Consider the following 21,346-nt stretch of genomic DNA (forward strand, 5'->3'; position numbering starts at 1 on the left):
TTGTTGAGGACGTTCAAAGGACATTCAGGGGCAAAAGTAATCCAAGGGTCAAGATTGAATGCCGAGTGCAGGGAAAGCCATGAGACAACATTTAGGGGAGCTGGTACAGAAATGACGTCCCAGGAAGGAAATCTATACCCCACTGGCTGAGCCACCCTTCCCGGGCCTAGGCACCCTTGTCGCGAAATGAGCAGGGGAGAGAACGCAGGCTGCAGTGCAGCCCTCGGAAGGGCCAGGGCACTCCCTGGCTTCAGTCCTTCCGCACAAGCCCTGTGTGGCTTGGTGACTAATGCTACTTCAGGTCAAGAGCAGGGGATACATACGGGCAGTTCTAGAGTATTCTAAACTATCTAGACACTAACTGGACAGTGGACGGTTTGTGTTTAATCCAGGAGAAAGTGGCATGGCAGAAGGTTCATTTCTATAATTTAGGACAGACACAACGAAGAACAAGGGCAGAGTTTGAGGTCAGGAGTCCTCATTTACGGGGGTCGAATACGAATAATCTCTCCTAATTTTTCCTTCGTCCCCAACTCAGGCGGATGTTACATCCCTGCTTAACAACAACAAAAAAAGACCCCCGCCCCCCGCAAAATCCACACTGACCGCCCCCTTGAACAAAACAAAACCAAAACAAACAAAAACATAAGAAAGAAACAAAACCCAAGCCCAGAACCCTCTGCTTTCAAGAAGAAGTAAATGGGTTGCCCGCTTTTTTGCCAGGTCCTGCGCCGTTCTCCTTTGGTTCGTTCTAAAGATAGAAATTCCAGGTTGCTCGTGGCTGCTTTTGACGTTGCGGGTTAAAAAATGAGGCTTTTGCTGTCTCAACAAGCAAAGAAAATCCTACTTCCTTTAAGCTTCACTCGTTCTCATTCTTTTCCAGAAACGCCTGCCCCACCTCTCCAAACCGAGAGAAAAAAACGAAATGCGGATAAAAACGCACCCTAGCAGCAGTCCTTTATACCACACCCCCGGGAGGCCTGCGGGGTCGGATGATTCAAGCTCACGGGGACGAGCGGGAGCGCTCCCGACTTTTCTAGAGCCCCAGCGTCCTAGGACTCACCTTTCCCTGATCCTGCACCGTCCCTCTCCTGGCCCCAGACTCTCCCTCCCACTGTTCCCGAAGCCCAGGTGGGCCGTCGGCCGGGGAGCTGAGGAGGGCGCGTGTGGTGCAGGCGGCGCCTAGGGCGCTGCACCTGTGGGCCCGGGGCGCGCGGGCCCCTCCCGGCGCGAGCGGGCGCAGCTCCCCGGCGGCGCCGCTAGGGGTCTCTCTCGAGTGCCGAGCGGGGCGGGCCGGATCAGCTGACTTGCCTGGCTCCGAGCCTCGCCGCCGCGCTCCTGCTCCGTCAGTTTCCTCGGCAGCGGTAGGCGAGAGCACTCGGAGCAGCGCGCGCGGGGGCCCCCGGAGACGGCGGCGGTGGCGCGGGCAGAGCAAGGACGCGGCGGATCCCACTCGCACAGCAGCGCACTCGGTGCCCCGCGCAGGGTCGCGATGCTGCCCGGTTTGGCACTGCTCCTGCTGGCCGCCTGGACGGCTCGGGCGCTGGAGGTGGGTGCCGCGCCTCGGAAGGCGGGGGGAGGCGGGCATGGCTGGGACCCAATCCCCCCAAAGACCTTAACGCAAGTCTTTAATGCAGAGAAGCCGAGGGTCCGTCAAGGGGACCCCTCTCCTCTCCGCCCCCGCTTGCGGACGTCCAGCGCATCCTCGCTTTCGGCCCAGCCCTGCCCCAGGGACGCGCGCTCCGGCCCGCGGAGAGGGAGCGGGAGAGGCGCTGGGCTCCCTGGTTCCGCGCCAGCCAGGGGCGAGAAGGGGAGGGGACGACCCTGAGCCCAGACCCCGACTCAGTCCCTGCCTTGGAAGCGGGGTCCGGGGGAGGCGAGAGACATTCAGATGGGAGGAAGGGGGAAGGAGCACGTGGAAAAACCGAAAACGCAGCGTCCCTGAAGCCAGTCCTCTGCTCTTGAATCGTTGCCCTTTCCTTTCTCTTGGGCCCTGGGGAGGAGGAGGAGTCGGGACAGCCCGGGAAGCTAGGGGCCCCTCGCTTTTCCCTGCGTTCTCCGCCTCGTTTCACCTTCCCCTCTCACCCCCACCCCCCTTCCTTGTTCGAACCTCCTCTTTCGCGGCTGCTGGCGGCGGCCGCCTGGGTGCGACCCTAGCCCGAGCCGGCGCCGGGGTCGCGCACCGTCTTCCGCAGGCAAACTTTGTGCATTGCCGCGTCTCCCTTTTGTGTAAGTTGCGAGAAATGGGAGGGGTCGGAGAACCATAGCCTCCCCGCACCTTCGCCAAGCCTGGACGTCCCGGGAGTTTGCTGGCACCCTAAGCTTCTGCCTGAGAGGCAGAAGGTCCCCGGGAACAAAAGCCGCGACACCCCGCCCTCACCGGCCCGGGCGCTCTGGGCCGAGCCGCGTTAGTCTCGGTGCGCCACCGAGACTCCGGCCCGGCTCCCAGGCTGCGCGTCAGCCCTGGAGGGGGCAGAGACGCTGCCGGGGCCTCTGGCGGAGCCTTGGGGCCCCTCTGCTTCCCACCCTCGGATCACCTCTGAGGCTTAATTCCCTGCTGGGCTGTAAAGTCCTTGGCGGGGAGGAAATAAGGCGGAGAGTAGGGTGTGCGTCTGGAAAGGGCAGTGGCGGATGGTGGGGAGGCACGGGCTCTGTCCTGTGCATCCAAGGAGGCGTTTGTCTTATTAAGGCGCGGCCTGTTTCCTAACACCTCTGGGGACTCTGGGTTAGTTCCCCTGGGGGCACAGGATGCTGGGGAGGGTCCAAAGGGTCTTTTTTTTAGGGTACAGATAAAAGGATTGAATTGAGTGAAGATTAAGACGGAGAAGATGGCGCCTCTGCAGTGCAGCAAAGAAAAGCTGTGTGGAGGCTGCAGCCTAGTGAAATCCACCCACCACTAGGTGTATAACAAGTCTTCCCCATTCATCCAACTCTCGAACATTCAGCTAACGCCTGTGCACAATGACTGTTTTTCTTTACATCTAAAGATGCTTAGAAGTTGTTTGCATGACAGTTGGGCCAGAGAAGGTTGTATTTCACTTCGGTTGGATTCCTGTTTGGCATCTTAACCATTTGCAACCTTCCCTCCCCGTTTTTTCCCCTCTTTTCTCCCAACCTCCTAGTAATTTTCCAAAAGAAAAAAAGCAATTTCCGGACAGATGTTTTCCTGAGGCTGTATAGACTATCACACCATTACAGTTTTTTAGTTCGTAATTTGCAAGGTCATTGAACTTTTTTCCCTTCTGATTTTTACCCACAAGTGGCTCAGGAATCACCTTAGGGCTAGTTAAGACAGGTTGTTTTAAGAGTTAAAGAATTTCGTTTTCCATGTTTTAAAAAAATGCTCTTAACTAAGAGAATTCAGATTTCTCTCATGACTTACATTTATTTGTAGAATTATTCCCGTTTTCCCGGTCGTAGTACAAATTAAAAACCGTATACTTAAGGAATTAAAAGCATATGATAACCTTATTTTTGAAGCTTTTGTCAAAACTTAAATATGTAACTGTTGAGCAATATTTCTGTATAAAAAGAGGAAGCGTGTAGGCAGATTCGAATTTAGTTTTTGGTCTGTTTAATTGCATTAATTTGCTCTTTCTGCCATCTTTTGGGAGCTTTTCACTAGCTATTGTTAACTCCTTTAAAGGGTGGAGGTGAGAGTCACATTATTCCATTTTGCAAAGTGTTGATAGAAGGGTAGGTAATTCAGTCTACTGAGGTTTGAGAGTGGTTTATCTGGCCCTCTCTGTGTCCACTGAAAAGATGTAATTACGAGTTGACTCTCTTTTATAGAGCTTAGAAAATAGGTCTGCTGCAGGTGGCTGTAAAAAAGAAATGAATAAGGGCAGTGATAATGGGGCCTTGGCTTGCAGGGGAAACATGGTTATTATCTGGGTGGATGATTTTGGCTGGTATGTTGATAGAGATGTGAGTTTAACCCTAATCTATATGATGTTTCACTACCCTAATATTTATTTATTTTTAAATCTAGCTTCCTCTTAAGTTTTATTTCCCTCTCTTGAGGGTTTAACCTAGTCACAATCATCTTACCTTTGTGGTAGTGCTAATTTATAGTTTATGGAAACCTACTGCTACTGACTAGTACCTCCCTAAAGGTAGAAGCCCACACACAGAATAGTAAAGCTCAGGTTTAATGGTGATCTGTAAGGAGTCATGGTTCTTGCTAATCGGTGAGAAACCATGATAACTGGCAGACTGCAGAAGCTTTTTCTCTTGTCACTGTGACCAGCAGAGGCTCCTGAACGACACTTGCAAGGCTATTAGTACTGCGGAGAAGTTGCTAAATGGAATAATACTGGTCCTGACTGAGGAAATGAAAAGGAACATGCAAGTTCTCAAGGTTAAATGAGGAATGACTGATTAAAAAAATTAAAAAATAAAAAAAGTGATCAACTGAATATTGGCTTGAAGGAATGGGAGAGGTTATCTTTATGTTAAGTCTTGTTGCTAGAGGATCTCTATTTTATGTTACTGTTTTTTGCATACTAGAGTCTTCTACAGATATTTGTATGCATGTAGTCAGTCATTCTGGAAATAAGCATAGCTATTACTTGCCTTTCACGTGGCCACTAAACTATCATTGAGAAATGCATTAAATTCAGTAGAAATGTACGTTGTTTCTGCAAATTGTATTACCTTGAGAATCTTACGAAGCATCTTTCATTAATACATTTCTTTTAAAATCTCTATCAATCACAAATGTAAAGATCAACCTGTGCAGATGCTTTTTAAATGTAAAGCTTCCAGAATGTAAGGTGTAGTTTGACTGCATACCTTATTACCTCCCCTTCCCTCCTCCCTCCCCTTACTGCCAGGAAGTTTGCAGGGTAAATAAAACATGCACATGATAACAAAACAAAGTGGAATGTACTAAAATACCAAAAGGAAAATACAGATTAAGTATACTGAGTAAATATGTTACAGAGAAAACTTCCTGTATTTAAAAACTATAGGAATAATGGGATGAGATAATAGATAATCCTGGAGCATTTCCTGGTAGTAAATTTCCAGCCAGGTTTGTATCCCAAGTCTGGGGATTTGAGGTTAAGTTTTTGCATATACAATATGTGTTTACATTCCTCTCTGCCTCTCCCAGACAGACAGACACACACACACACACACACACATCTGTCTGACTGTCTCTCTCTCTCTCTCACTTGAGTGACAGATGCTGGTGCAGGGTACTCCCAAGAGGAGTAGGGAATTCGAAATAAGGAGTTGAGAGGTCAAAGGTAAGGGGCTGAATGCAGGACCAGAGAGCTTCAGTAGCATCACAAAGTGATTCCCTGAGTGGCAACGAGGAGGATAGGGAAAAAATCATATTTTCTGTTTGTGTTTTTTGTCTGGTGGTTTTCAACCTCTCTCTGTTTCACTTGACTATGCTTGATTATGAAATCTTTTTTTTTCTTTGTTAATTTAAAGATCTCAACTGGCTTTGTTGTGATTCTACATTCAGGCAACACTCTTCCATAAAATAGTATAAATGTTCCCATGAGTTCAGCAGAGGAGATCGGCTTTGTAGACAGAAAAGGGCTGAAGAAAACAGAAACAGAAAAATCTTTTCCTTTTCATCGTGAGAGCTCAGATGCAAATGTATGGAGTGGGGATGGACGGGAAATGCTGTCACCCCGTGGGTCTCACAGCCGGTGTACAGATACACCCTCATGAGTGGGTGGGGGAAGACAGAAGGTGGCAGGGGAAGGAATGAGCACACCCGAGAATGAGTAGCAAGTTTCATCAATAAAAATACGTCTTTCTTTTTTTTATTGTTGTATAAGAAGAAAAGCAGACAGAACTCAAACCCTGAAGCTGGTTTGGCAAGTGAAAACTTAGTAAAGGGGGAAATGTTACGTAACTATTTCTTCAGTTTAGTGTGGATAGCTTAAGAAATAACCGTTACTGTGAGGACACTGGCATTTTTCTTGGAAGAAAAGTTTGGCACATTTTCCTCTTTAATCTTGGTTAATAGATACGCTTGACTGGTACCTCTTTAGAAGTAGAAATCTAGCAAAGACTGGAGTACAATGATTGCTCTAGGAATAAATTCACATATTTAAATTTAACAGCCTGGATATGTTCATCCATTAATAACTTCATGAAAAAGGGATGCTGAATAGATTAGATAGCGGACTATTCAAAGAGGGCCACATGAAGTCTCAGGTTCACATGCATTAAATCTGCTGAAATAGAAACCTAAGATATTTTATTTAGGTTTATTTTGTGTGGCTGCATGTTGAAGAAACATGCAATGCAGAATTAGCTTGAACCTTGCGAGAGTGATAGTGTCTCACCAAAGAAGATAGTTAAAATGGGGAAGATGAGAGGTTTTTAAAAAATCTCACCTCTGTAGAAAGAACCAGAGTTATTCTCAATTTATAATGTTGATTTTGATGCCAGGCATGATGTTAGGCCGATAACACTGAGTCATTGAGTGTTCTCAGGTGTGTAGAGAAGGTGGCACTGCACACTAATCAAGAGAGTTTGGACCAGGGCAGGAACGCATGGGTATACATTCTGTCTTTGTCTCTTTTGAGCTAGTGTCCATGGGCAAGTTTCTGTGCCTCAGTTTTTTCCTTTGTAAAATGGGATGAGTATTTCTAGTTATTGAGGATCAAATTAATATCTATGTTAAATGCTTGAAACGGTGTGTGAGTTAATATGTATGTAACCTGATGGCATAGCATAAGCACTGTGTGTTTGTTACTGCTAGTATGTATGGTGATGATGATGATGTACAATGAGTATATGTAAGTTTCCCGCATAGTTGAAAGTTAAAAATCTATATGATGTTTCATTTACTGACAAATTAATTTACTTATTGGCCAATTAAGACTATTGCAGGAAATTGGCAGATCGTTGTCTATGAGTTTGATCTAAATTTAAAAAGCACATGGTGTCTCAGATACAATTTTTAGAATACATGTTATAAAATTTCATTTATTAAATATGTATTGTGCATTTTGATTGGTTTTTTGAAAAATGAAAATAATTCATGCTCATTGAAAAATTTAAAACAGTACAGAAATGTGCAAAAAGCATAAGCATTTTTTACACAAATGGGAAAGACCTAGTTTTTTTTTTTTCTTTTTTTCCACATAACATGGATGTAGACCATTTTAATTTTTTATTTTTATTTTTTTTTTGAGGCAGAATCTCGCTGTGTCACTCAGGCTGGAGTGCAGTGGCGCAATCTCGGCTCACTGCAATCTCCGCCTCCCTGGTTCAAGTGATACTCCTGCCTCAGCCTCCTGAGTTGCTGGGATTACAGGCCCTCACCATCATGCCGAGCTAATTTTTGTATTTTTTTAAGTAGGGATGGGGCTTCACCATGTTGGCCAGGCTGATCTCAAACTCCTGACCTCAAGTGATCCGCCCACCTCGGCCTCCCAGAGACCTATTTTTAATGTTGTACACACTGACAGCTTGCCACAGATCTCTAATATTGAGCAAGATTATACACTGGCTTGATTATTAACTGTTAGTTGGCTATCAGCTATTTGCAAGGAACTGTGAACAAGCTTGGTTTAGTTTTTAGCAGAATCTTTGCTAGCAAAATGAATGAACAGGCTTTGCCAATCGGTAGAAATGGAAGATATCAAATGCCAGCAAAAGAATTTTGGTCCTACTATGGATCCTTGAAGTTATGTTCACCCAAGGACAGGGAAACCAAAAAGCAGATTGCTTGAGAATGCTGCATTTCTCTAAGAAGTCAGTTTCAAAATAAAATGAATTTGTATAATCAGCCATGTTATGGCTGTTACATCTTTAAAACTTTATAGTGATCTGCTGTTTAATTGAAATTATATATGTATTTTTAAAATCAGCATATGTTGCTCATAAAATAAAAGGTTTTTAGCTTCAAAAGCAGGCTAAGGATATTTGAAAGCTTTGAGTGTAGGAAACTGGTGATACTGAGGTTAAATTATGATTAACACAGTGAAAAATCAAGAAGCAGAGTCCCAAAGAATTTACACGGGTTTTTGTTAACCAGCTCACGTAATTCTAATTGTCCTGTCCAACCAAAGACAAGAAGACAAGAAATGGGTTCAAGTATGAGAATGTGTAATGACAGAAGCCATATTTGTAATAAACATCCTGTTTAAAGTAGATACAGTGAGGAGTGAATAAGATGGTTTCAGAAGCGGGAGTGGAGGGTCCATGAGCAGGGATGAGGAATAAATAGGACAAACATTTTGGAAAAGGGAAAAGATGAATAAGCCTGTTTTGTAAATGAATGGATCCTGATGAGTGAAGTGCAGATTCCTTAAGGTCTTATTAATGATGGACCCAAAACAGTGTTTGAATCTCCTAATTTCCAGATGGTTCCTCTCTTCTTTTCTTCACAAATTCAGAAGCTTTTCTTATGAGAAATTGATTCAACAAGAATAATTGTCATTCTTTTGTTTTTTGGTGATTTTTTTTTTTCTTGAAACCGAGTCTCACTGTGTCACCCAGGCTGGAGTGCAGTGGCGTGATCTTGGCTCACTGCAACTTCTGCCTCCCGGGCTCAGGCAATTCTTGTGCCTCAGCCTCCCGAATAGCTGGGTTTACAGGCATGTGCCACCACGCCCGGCTAATTTTTGTATTTTTTTTAGGAGAGACAGGGTTTCACCACATTGGCCGGGTGGTCTTGAACTCCTGACTTCAAGTGATCCACCCACCTAGGCCTCCCAAAGTGCTGGGATAACAGGAGTGAGCCACTGCACCTGGCCAATTTTTTGGTGATTTTGATAGGAATTTTTTTTTTTTTTTGCCTGATTCTTTTTTTGAGAGAATCTAATAATTTGTCTCTTATCTAATAATTTGGCTTTCATTAGCTTCTGGAAAGCCACATACTATCTTCATTGAAAAATGTAAGGCATCCTGGATGATAGAGACTGATAAATTACTTTTCAACCATAAAGGATACTTATGAGAGTAAGAGATCTGTTGCATAAAGAAAAGTCATTTGTATTAAGTGAAGAAATGCATCATTACTCTTGTTGCTTTGCTAAATTTCAAACCTTTAATGACTAATAAATTTTGACCCCATGGAGATATTTTACAGAAGAAAAGTGAGAGGTTTAATCCTACCGTTGAGATAGACACGTGTTTTAGACCTGCTCCTCACCTCAAGTTACTACAAACTCATTTGTTTAGTTTTTCCTTGTCTGTGTGTGTGTGTTACTTCACAGTAAAATTAGTGAGGCAACATAAATTTTATTTTTAAGAGAAAGTAAAGAAAATGGCATTATACATTAAAGGCTGATTCATCTTAAAAAAAAAGGACTTGTTACATCTACTCCTACTATTGGATGAATTTTCAAAAGCACAATGATATTGTGTTTGGTTTTGTTTGTTTGTTTTCGGGACAAGGCCTTACTCTGTCATGTAGGCTGAAGTGCAGTGGTGTGATCTGTAGCTGTGGCCTCCTGGGCTCAAGCCATCTTTCTGCCCCAGCTTCCAGAGTAGCTGGGACTACAGGCACCTGCCACCACACCTAATTTCTTAAATGTTTTGTAGAGATGGGGTCTCCACTATGTTGCCCAGGCTGATTTTGAACTCCTGGGCTCAAGCGATCCTCCTGCCTCAGCCTTCCAAAGAGATAAATTACAGGTGTGAGCTATGGTGCCTGGCCAATGTTGTTTTTATAAATATCATTACTCAGTTATTTTGTTTATAATTGAGTTGATAGGCTCATAGAATAAAGATGGATAAGCACTCTTTCTTAACCATATTTATTGATTTTTTTCATCTTTTAAAAAATCCTCATCTACTTCAAAGATTAAGCCTTTAAAACTGATGCAAAGTTTTTGAAGTCTTAGCTTAAGTCTTCAGAGACTAACATTAAAACCCATCATATGAAAAGTCATATGTAATAACAAATATTCTCCATCCTGATGCTCTCAATTGCTTATTATGGTTTAACACAAATATAATTTTGTCATTACAGTAAATTAGTTTGAGGATATAACTGACGAGACCTAAGAAACTCCCATAGAAATGTGAAAATATGCAGACTAATTATTCTAAGAATAATTAATCATAGATATTACATATTAAATTGATTAGTAATTTAAAATTAAACCCAAATTTCTTTAGAAATTAGCTTATTTTTATACACAAAGAAACCTAGATTCTTAGGGGTACAACCAAGAAAGGTTCACTCCTTCATTTCACAAATATTTTCAAGGTCCTTGTCCCCAAGCGGGTAGACAGAATTAAAAGGAGGAAGGAAGTGACTTGGGAAAAATTAAGTTGGATAAGGAATATAAGAGAATGCTACGCAGAAGGATGTGTGTTGTGAATGTGGTTGTTACTGTAGTATTGTCAAAGTTCTCTGACCATTTCACTACGTGAAGGTAAACTTAGGTATCTGGGGGCAGGAACTATATATTTACTGTAATGTAAAAGAATAATTGTAGACAGGAGATCTACTTTGGGTGATTAAATGTTGCAAACAAGTGGTGGGGGAGAGAAGTTAGTATTGATTGTGATCACACACTTTTCTATACAGTAATTTGTTTGATCACTCATGATAATGCCTTACATTTTGTATGTACTAAATAACATCATTGAGTGCTCTAGAAATTCTATGTTGGGGTGATAAAGAATTACGTTCAGATTAAAGATTCGAACAGCTGTGGGACCTTCTCTTTTAAGAAATTGTGAACAAGCATAGAAAGAAGATTAAAGCCTTTTAAATAAGATGCATTTTTTTTTCAGCCTCTTTTTGGAACATTTTATTGTGAAAAAGTTTCATAAATACTGTCAATAACTTCATCATGTTCAGTCATTTGCAACTGTATTTCAGAAATTCAGTTGGCCTGCAAAAAAAATGCCTCATTCTTGAAATATTTCATCCATGCCCTGATTGATTGGGACACTTTCAATAGAGGGTGCCTAGAAATAATTTTGTGTGAAGAAGATAGTAGAGTCTAGAAAGAAAATGTGTATTGGAATTAAATTGAGTGGCATCAAAATGAAAATTTTCCTGTCATTGTCTTTTTTTTTGGCTCCTTTTCTGGCCATTTTACAGCTAGTGTTTAGTGTTATGAGGATCAAAATTGGCCCTTTAAAAAAATATAGTGAATTCTATTACCTCTGTTATCTAGAAGAATTGTATTTTTCAATTTGAAGGGCTTGAAGCCAGTACCACTATCTACCATTAACTTGACAGGCATTGAAAATCTAATTGAGGTCATTATGATTAGCCTTGTATCTTGCTAGTGTTTTCTCAATCTTATTTTGAATGTTTTGTGTCAAGTGTTAAATCCTCTTATACCACAGAATCCAGAAAATTTAAATCCGACAAAAGTAAACCGAATATAAAAATTCTGTGGTTGTCCGTTCTTGGCTAACCCATAGGGTGTTTGAATGCAAAGGCAGCTTACAGCACTGCTGCTAGTTAAATTGTGGAGGGTTTCACTTTTAAGAGTACATCTGAGACAAAATTGCAATTTTGGAATCACTCTTTCCTGCTTGTTCAGTGAAATAGGAGAGGGGGGAATTCCTGAGGGAAGCTGGGAGATTTCCAGGTGATGATAGAACAGCCATGTGAGTATTTGGCTGAAACAGAGTAGAAGCAAAGGCTGTTGGACAGAGGTGGCCTTAACACTGAGTATCAATCAGCATGGCCATTAGAACTGTCCAGGACAAACATAATGAATGTTGTGGTGGCAGAGAGGTTATACTTAAATGAACAAAATAGGAGGCTGACTTTCCCTCTTTCTTGGTAGTTCCTTTCTTTGTATTTGCTATTTGGATATTTCACTTCACTTTTGTGAGCTAGACTCAAAGGTTAAATTTATGTCATTGTGAATATTCTGGGTCATATTGTAGGGACACAGATGGGAAGCATCCCTTCAGTTTATTGGGAATATTTCTTATGTGCATGTATTTTCAATTGTATTTATTGATTTAATGAATAGCCGATGAGATGAGAAAAAAATATTAGTGTCTTTTCGTTGCACAGAAAAAGACATGGGATGCATTCTTCGAGTTTATCATCACATGTGAAGTTATTCAGATTTACAAAGCAGTCTGACATGTTAACCTCACTGCTTGTTTGCTCGTTTCTATCAGAGGTTGGATACAAAGCCAGGCCAAGCCCATGATTCTTCTGCCAGCAGATGAGAGAGAAGGTTTAATGCAGAATGTTTCACTGAGTATTTGGATTGTGCATTCACCTGTTATGTCTCTACTGCAAGTTTTCTCAGGGCATTTGTGATTGACTTCTGTGATGTTGACACTGATTTGGAGTTAAGATGTTTTAAAAAGTATTAATTCATGGCCTGGCACAGTGGCTCATGCCTGTAATTCTAGCACTTTGGGAGGCAGATACGTGTGGATCACAAGGTCAGGAGATTGAGACCATCCAGGCTAACATGGTGAAACCCCCTCTCCACTAAAAATACAACGAATTAGCCAGGCGTGGTAGCAGGCACCGGTAGTCCCAGCTACTCGGAAGGCTGAGGCAGGAGAATGGCGTGAACCCGGGAGGTGGAGCTTGCAGTGAGCCGAGATCATGCCACTGCACTCCAGCCTGGGCGACAGAGCGAGACTCCGTCTCAAAAAAAAAAAAAAAAAAAAAAAAAATTTTTTTTTTTTTACTATCTCACTGTTTCTCTTATTTTGAATTTTTGAAATTGTCATTCATTTTATGGACATATCCTGCGAGGATTCTGTGTTTCATTTATGACAGGAGATCTAGAATCTGGGTGGAGCTGTGAGTAAATGAAAAGGTAGCTCAGTCTGTGCCTTGAGGAATTCCGCAGTCCAGTGGGAGAAGAAAGAGGCGGAGAAATAATTAGGTGCAGTGTGCCAAAGGCTATAATAGAGGAGGTACAAAGTCTTCCCAGAGAAGGCAGGCAGCATTTGAACTAGGTTTTAAGGATGCGTGAAGGTGAACTGGGGTGTGGAGGGCTTCCCAGACAGAAAAAACAGCGAGGGTGTAGAGTTTCAAAGGAGGAAGCCCAGGGGCAAATAAGTGAGAGAGACAGTGGGAGATTATACATTTTGGATGCCCTTAATGAGTTTGAACTGCATTTTCTTAGCAATGGAGTACTTTTAAATGTTTGTAAAATGGGGACGAGGCATTGATGACCATGGTTCAGTTAGGTTTGTAGAAGTCCTTTTCAATGTCTGCTTAATCTCATGGGCCGGTTAGTGACACCTCGACGCAAGGGAGCGTGTAAATGTGCTCTGTTAGCTGGGAGCACTGCCATCAGAAATAACATTTCTGGCTCTCTTCTTAAGGATAAAGGACAGGTAGGATATTGGGTGACAACTGGCATTCTGGGATGTAGAAGAAATACAGTACCATAAAGGGATAGAGGAACATGGGTAGACTTAACGTTCTGAACCAAAACAAAGATTCTCCATGAGCGATTAGAGTAGGCTTTTGGGATTTGCTTACCTTCCCTTATCTGCTAGTCAGCCACACAGGAAGCACATCTTTGTGGGCTGATAGAGGAGGAGGTAGGAAATGCTTTCTCATTTTTATGGTAGAAACATCCAAGAGCTGAGCTTTCATTCTGGCTGAGGGAACTCAAGATGGTTCAGACTTGCATTCCTGGGAAAGCCTTCCAACCAGAGTGATGGAACAAAGGGATAATTTCTGTGGCCCTGTGTGGATAGCAGTGGCAGTCAGCTTACTCTCCCTGTTGGTTAACTATCTTTCGTTTGATCTAGAGACTTCCTCAAAGCAATTTTGTTGTGCTTGTTCTTCGAAAGCAACAGCAGACAAAACAAGCTTTGAGGTTTTTAGAAAAGAGCTTGATACTGAGCACCTCTTTTGAGCTAGATCTGTCTGTCATGCTGAACCTCTTTTCTGTAGCTACATAGCTTTTCAGATCTGTTTCTGCTTGCTGGTGTTATTGAAACAGAATGGGAAGATCTATGAAAAAAGGAACATGGATCTTAATAAGTTTATGTCAGTAAGAATGGGACTGCCATTTTAAAATTTATTTTAATTCCTTACCTATTTTCTTGTTCATTTCAATTATTCTAGAAGTGATGAAATGAATATATATGTCACAGAAAGTATGTGATAAAATCAAGATGTGGGGAAAACTTGTAGTTCTGAGTAGGCCTGATAGAATCATCATTGTTAGGGAGTATTTGGAGGTTTTGTATTAGGGATTTTGTCTTCACTTAAATATTTAATTGAAATATGTTCCAATAGTTTGACATATTACAGTATCTGTCTTAAAGAAATGTCTAAAATATGATTCCTCAGAAGCTGCTCTTGGTTTTGTTTTCTGCTGTTGGTTTTATTTTGTAACATTTCATTTTGATCTCGCAGTTTTAAGAGTAATCAAAAAGGCCGGGCGTGGTGGCTCACACCTGTAATCCCAGCACTTCGGGAGACTGAGGTGGGTGGATCACTTGAGGTCAGGAGTTCAAGGCCAGTCTGGCCAACATGGTGAAACCCCGTCTCTACAAAAAATACAAAAATCAGCCGAACGTGGTGGTGCATGCCTGTAGTCTCAGTTACTTAGGAGGTTGAGACAGGAGAATCACTTGAACCCAGGAGGCAGAGGTTGCAGTAAGCTGAGATCATACCACTGCATTCCAGCCTGGGCAACAGAGCCAGACTCTGTCTCCAAAAAAAGAGTAATCAAAAAGTTAGATTATTTAAATCTTGGCATGTCTTCTTTAAAAAATGTTAAACTGTCAGGAAAATTATCATTTCTGAATACCACCTTCAGAAAAACACATGAAAATTTGTGCATGTGTCAAATAGTTGATTTATGAAAATTAGAGTAGTTATCAGATGTGTTTGAATGTATATTTCTGTCATATTACATTGGTCATATTTTAAAATTATACTTTTTTTCACCCATGAAGCCCATGTAGGTAAGTTTGAAAATTTTCTTTAATTATATTAGAATTTGAAAATTAAATAAATCTCCTTTAATTCATGCATAATTTTTTAATAGTCATATAGTTTGTATTATATAATTTGAGAAACTTGGTTCTAAAAAATAGTCTGCCAGAGAATGTGTATTTCTGAATTCTGTTCTGCTTTCATATATCTGAAAATATTTGAGCTATCATAACTGGCTATGCTTCAAACCCAGTCTGAAATGGGTGGCCTTTGCTGGCTTTGGATTGCAGAGCTGGGGGCTGTTGCTTGCTGTGTCTGATTTAAAATAGTCAGTAGTTGATTTTGCAGGCAGTTAGATGTATACCTTTGCATAAAATCATTGAACAGAAAAACTTGGCACTGCAAGTGTATGGTGTGAGAAAAGAGAACTTGAGTACTCACTCTCATCTCACCTGAATCTTATTAATATTTTATTTATTCATATTTGTTGTATTTTTAAGTAAATAAGCTATCTAGAAACTATCTCTACTTCTTTGATCATTTAAAATACATTAAACAAACTAATAGCGATTGCAAAAATTGGTTGCAATGTTCCTAGTTAGATATCGATGAAGTAAAAATGTGGTCTATTCATATGAGTTCATTTCAGTTATTCCTACTAATATCAGATGTGTTTTAAAAAATGGGAGTATAATCTTTTATGAAGTAAGATATTACTTTATATATTCAATTCTTAGAAACCAAAATAGGCTACAAGTGCCTGCATAAAGGCACATCCACTTAGGATGATCGTTAAGGCCTACATGATAATTAGGATTCGTTCATAGCGTCAATGAAGTGATATCAATTTTTTTTTTTTTTTGAGACTGAGTCTCGCACTGTCACCCAGCCTGGAGGGCAGTGACGCGGTCTTGGCTCACTGCAAGCTCCGCCTTCTGGGTTCATGCCGTTTTCCTGCCTCAGCCTCCTGAGTAGCTGGGGCTACAGGCGCCTGCCACCACGCCTGGATAATTTTTTTTGTATTTTTAGTAGAGATGGGGTTTCACCGTGTTAGCCAGGATGGTCTCGATCTCCTGACCTCGTGATCCGCCCGCCTAGGCCTCCCAAAGTGCTGGAATTACAGGCATGAGCCACCGCGCCCGGCCAGATATCAGTTATTTTTAGACCCAATGATATTTGCTGTCGACTTATTGTTGGTGCACAAAATAAGAAAACAAAAGCATGGTTTTAAAACAGCCCTTTATACATTTAATATGGAAATGGTAACCTCCAGGTCTGTATTCCATACAGGTTCCTGGGCTCCTTTCATCTGCGAATTCCTCTGGGCTTCATGCATGCCCAGGTCTGAATTTAAAGCAGAATTATCCAATAGAGGTATAATGGGACCATTAGATCTAATTTAAAGTTTTCAGGTAGCCACTTAAAAAAATAAGCAGATGTGCCGGGCGCGGTGGCTCAAGCCTGTAATCCCAGCACTTTGGGAGGCCGAGGCGGGCAGATCACGAGGTCAGGAGATTGAGACCATCCTGGCGAACACGGTGAAACCCCGTCTCTACTAAAAAATACAAAAAAAAAAACTAGCCGGGTGAGGTGGCGGGCGCCTGTAGTCCCAGCTACTCGGGAGGCCGAGGCAGGAGAATGGCGTAAACCCGGGAGGCAGAGCTTGCAGTGAGCTGAGATCCGGCCACTGCACTCCAGCCTGGGCGACAGAGCAAGACTCCGTCTCAAAAAAAAAAAAAAAAAAAAAAAAGCAGATGAAATTAATTTTAGTATGTCACTAAATTCAAAATGTTATTTCAACAGGTGGTCAATATAAAAGCTATTTATGAAATACATTATTTTTTCATATTATGTCTTCAAAATTTTCACATTTCACATATTTATTTTTTATTTTATTATTATTATTATTTTTGAAACAGAGTCTCACTCAGTCGGTCGCCTAGGTTAGAGTGCAGTGGCACCAGCTTGGCTCACTGCAACCTCCACCTCCCGGGTTCAAGCAATTTTCCTCCCTCAGCCTCCTGAGTAGCTGGGATTACAGGCGTGCACCATCACACCCAGCTAATTTTTTTTTTTTAATTTTTGGTAGAGATGAGATTTCACCATGTTGGCCAGGCTGGTCTTGAACTCCTGACCTCAAGTGACCTGCTCACTTTGGCCTCCCAAAGTGCTGGGATTACAGTTGTGAGCCACCGCGCCTGGTCACATATTTCACATATTTTAACTCATACCAGCTGCATGTCAAGTACTTAGTAGCCACAAATGGCTAGTGGCTACTGTATTGGACAGTGCAGCTCTAGGAGCGTCTGCTCAACCTGCAACTGTCTAGGAAGAGAATCATAGTTTCTGGAACAGGTAGACCTCCTTTTTAAGCTTCTCCACTTTACAGATAAAGAAAGTAGTATCTGGAGATGTTGAGTTGTTTAAAATCACCCACATTTTAAGAATCAAGAGCCCAATGCATGTTCTCTAACTTCTAGTCTCTTTCTTCATCACTTTTTCTGCTCCATGTTGCTGCATCCCATTTAATTACTAAGGTACTAATGTTAGGTTGTTGCTATCAGTTAAATATTAAGCCAGGAGCTTTAAGACAATCTGGCCCACTTGAAGGCATGGCCTGATTTGGACAAAACTTTTGGGGTAGGATGAATAGCATTACCAGGCATATCTACAACCTCTCTGTGGACTAGTATTATTCATAGATCAGTTCATCTTTTTCTGTTGTGAGCGCTGTTGGAATAGGAATGGGGGAACCTTTTGGAACCCAAGGTATGTGATCCTGAACCCTGAAATGTCAGATGCTCCCTAAAAGGAAGGGGGGAGATAGACATGCCATTACCTTACACATTTTATTGTCTGTATGGGTATGTAAACATGTACATATTATAAGGAATTGCGCTTCATTTCTGGGCTTCTGGAAACATCGGTATTAAGATTTCATTTACCTCCTCTTGTTTTGGAAGTCTTCTTGTGTGTGTACTGCCCATAGTTCCTACCCAGTAACACTTAAATTATGATAGATACTTTTTGACAACTTAAGCCTAGTGCATTCCTGGCACGTAAAATAGTTATTTTCAGAATGTAAGCAAATGTAGAAAGCTTACTGCCTGACATGGAGGGTTGGAGAAGTGGGATTGGTGTTCTTTTGTTGTAAACTCATTTTTGTGAAATATTTGTTTTACAATGTGAAGCATGCATGATGGATGAACTTTTAGAATTGAAAGTTATTTTTCATTTCATTCCTGAAATATTTACCAGCATGGATGTTGACTGAGTGCTTTGAAGAGAGTTTGCTTAGTCATATAACTTAGGTTTAATGATTTTAGATTTAATTAAACTTGAAGTTTTCCTGTTTGATCCTCAGGACTTCTCATCTGTGGCAAGGCTTTACTCACAAAGAACATGTCAACTTTGAAGTGAGGCATGCCCTGTGTTTCTTTATATTCAGATGAAAATGACTGAAGTTTGCCAATGCTGTGTCTGGGACAATGCTTAGAGGATTCATGGCTTGGATGGTGACTGTCGCCTGTAGTCCCAAAACTTTGAGAGTCTGAGGTCGGAGGATTGCTTGAGGTCAGGAGTTCGAGATAAGCCTGGGCAACATAAGGAGATCCCATCTCTATATTTTTTAAAAAATTAAAACAACAACAACAAGGTACAGGGGTATCTGCATTTCCTTAGGCAGCTATCTTATACACCTTTAAACTTAAAAAAAATCCACCATTTTTAAAACAGTGTTTTATGTTCTGTTCTTAGTAAATATAAACAATAGGAACTGAGGTTTAGGGCTTAAAAATTTTGAGAGAATAATTTTTATTTCAGTAGCTTTTGGGGTACAAGTGGTTTTTTGTTACTTGGTTGAATTACATCGTGGTGAATTCTGAGATTTTAGTACACTCAAGTAGGGTACCTGGTACCTAATATAGTTTTTTTAATCCCTAGCCCCTCCTACCACCCTCCCCCTTGTGAGTGTCTGAAGTCCATTATATCCCTCTGTATGCCTTTGCTTATTCCTAGCTTAACTCCCACTTCTAAGTGAGAACACATGATTTTTGGTTTTCTAATTCCTGAATTACTTTACTTAGGATAATGGCCTCCAGCTCTATCCAAGTTGTTGCAAAAGACATAATTTTGTTCCTTGCAATGGCTGAGTAGTATTCTGTGGTATATATTTGCCACATCTTCTTTATCCTCTCATTAGTCGATGGGCACTTACGTTGGTTCTGCATCTTTGCGTTTGTGAATTGTGGTCCTATAAACATATGTGTGCAAGTGTCTTTTTCATACAATGACTTCTTTCCCTCTGGGTAAATACCCAGTAGTAAGATTTTTAGATCAAATGGTAGATCTACTTTTAACTCTTTAAGAAATCTCCACAATGTTTTCCATAGAGGTGGTACTAGTAGGTTTACATTGTGAGAGAATAATTTTTTTTAAAACTATGTTTAAGCTAGATTTTGAATTGGGAAAGAATTACATTCATTATAGGAAGCTTTTGAAAAATATATTTAAAAATACATGAAAATATGCATAATCCTACCACCCACAAATGTCTGTATTATGATGTCATTTTCTAAACCAGTTTTGAGATTCTGCTATAGATTATATTTTATATCCTACATTTTATTTCTTAATGTTGTCTCATACTATTTTAAGTTCTTTGTACATGTAATGTTTATTGGATGGGTAAATCTGTTTAGGGAAACTGCAGCTATGTAGTTGTGGACTTGTGCTTTTTTATTTGGCATTTCTAGCCTGAACACAGGCTGGAGGTAGTGACATAGAGAGGGATTGTTTGCCAAATATCAGGTAATATTTTAATTATTTATTATTTATTTTAATGCTCTAAATCAGGAGTCCTCAACCCCTGGGCATGGACTGGTACCAGTCTGTGGTGTGTTAGGAACTTTGCTGCACAGCAGGAGGTGAGCAATGGGTGAGTGAGCGTTACTGCCTGAGCTCCGCCTCTTGTCACATCAGCAGGGCGTTAGATGCTCATAGGAGCGCAAACCCTATTGTGAACTACATGTGAGAGAGCTGGGTTACACACTCCTTATTAGAATCTAATACCTGATGATCTGAGGTGGAGCAGTTTTATCCCGGAACCAAACCACAAAATTGTCTTCCATGAAACCATTCCCTGGTGCCAGAAAGGTTGGGGACCACTGCTGTCAATGGCTGCTCTCAAGTAGTGTGACACATGGTGGTCTTTAACATAAAAAAAAAAAAAGTAATGAACGTACACATACAGATTAGCAAAAGTAAGGAAAAGCTGATCTAGTAGTTCAAACAAGCAATCCTCTTATTTAATGGTTCTGTGATTGCTTGTGTAGGCAGAAACTTAAATGTAAGTTGCTGCATTTGACAGGCAAATGTAGCTGGGGCTGGAATGTAGGTATCAGTGAAATTGTGATTTCAGTTTACTGGAGCCATTCAGTGGGAGCATGAAGTGGGTTACATGATTACACAGATATAAATAAAGCATCCTCCTTCCCACTTCACTGCTGTTAAAGTCTCTCCTGATGTTATGTGGTGGAAAAACAAGTCAAAAACATTAATTCTGTCAAGTTTCCAAAGATAGAAGAATCTTTGACCACAAAAGAGACAGTATTTATCTCCAAATTTAACAACATGTGATGAAATGCTGCTGTTGTATAAGCTTGTGTGAGGTTGTAGAGTCCATTCAGCCAGACACATGTAATTTTTGTTATTAACTGCTGTTTCTGCGGTCAGTCGGCCAGGTTTATATTGTTACACTTCACTATAGGTTTTTGGAGCAAGGACAGTGTTGTTTATTGTTTACTTTAAAAAAGAAATATAGTACTGTAACTAAATAATGAATAAATGTTGGTACTGTTGAAAACTAATAAAAACAAACTCATACTATCAATACCACAGAAATTCTAATTGTAAGAAAATATTGATCTAATATGGAAATTCATTCATTTATTCAGTGCATTAATTGAACACCAACACTATGCCAAGCATTGAGACACAACTATGAAAGAGGCCGGCTTCCCGATCTCACAGAGCTTATACTTTGTTGAGTGGGGTGGAGAGCAAATCTATGTATGTACATATGTATGTATGTATGTGTGTCAATCAATATATTCTGTGCCACTTGGTGGTCAGTGCTCCAAAGAAAAATTAAGCCAGTGAGGAGCTGGATAGAGACACAGTCTGGAAGGGTATGAAGGGGATCAGAATATGCTACCCCAAAATATGCCATTTTGGCGTAAGTACTAATTTGAGCTGAAGACAATTGAGAAATAGCAGACACAGGACAAGCTTAACCCTTTCTATAAAAATGTTGCTGTGTGAAGGTATCCTCCCTCCCCTCTCCATCCCTGGAGAGACCACTAGAGGTGGCACCATCGTCTGCAGAAACAAAACTTACTGAAATAACCCTTTCCTTCTATTAGTTTCCCCCATATATTTACCTTCCCACACTTTGTCTGGAAGTCCTAACCCCCCTCTCCTTTGTCATGTGACTTTTTCACAGTTTATTGCTCTTTG

General features: G+C 41.2%; 2 protein-coding genes across 7 annotated transcripts in view; both read left to right on the plus strand.

The window, feature by feature from the left end:
• ATP5PF (ATP synthase peripheral stalk subunit F6) overlaps positions 1–21,346 on the plus strand; it is a 985,871-nt gene that overhangs the window by 535,059 nt on the left and 429,466 nt on the right. The gene's annotated exons all lie outside the window — the stretch shown is intronic.
• APP (amyloid beta precursor protein) overlaps positions 1,220–21,346 on the plus strand; it is a 286,015-nt gene continuing 265,888 nt past the window's right edge. For all 6 annotated transcript variants that reach the window (XM_050784742.1, XM_050784743.1, XM_050784744.1 and 3 more), the window contains exon 1: positions 1,220–1,549. In XM_050784742.1, the coding sequence (XP_050640699.1) occupies positions 1,493–1,549 (57 nt within the window). In that variant the 5' untranslated portion in view covers positions 1,220–1,492. The remainder of the gene's footprint in view (positions 1,550–21,346) is intronic.

This window comes from Macaca thibetana, chromosome 3, assembly GCF_024542745.1.
Source record: "Macaca thibetana thibetana isolate TM-01 chromosome 3, ASM2454274v1, whole genome shotgun sequence".
Classification (NCBI taxonomy): Eukaryota; Metazoa; Chordata; class Mammalia; order Primates; family Cercopithecidae; genus Macaca; species Macaca thibetana.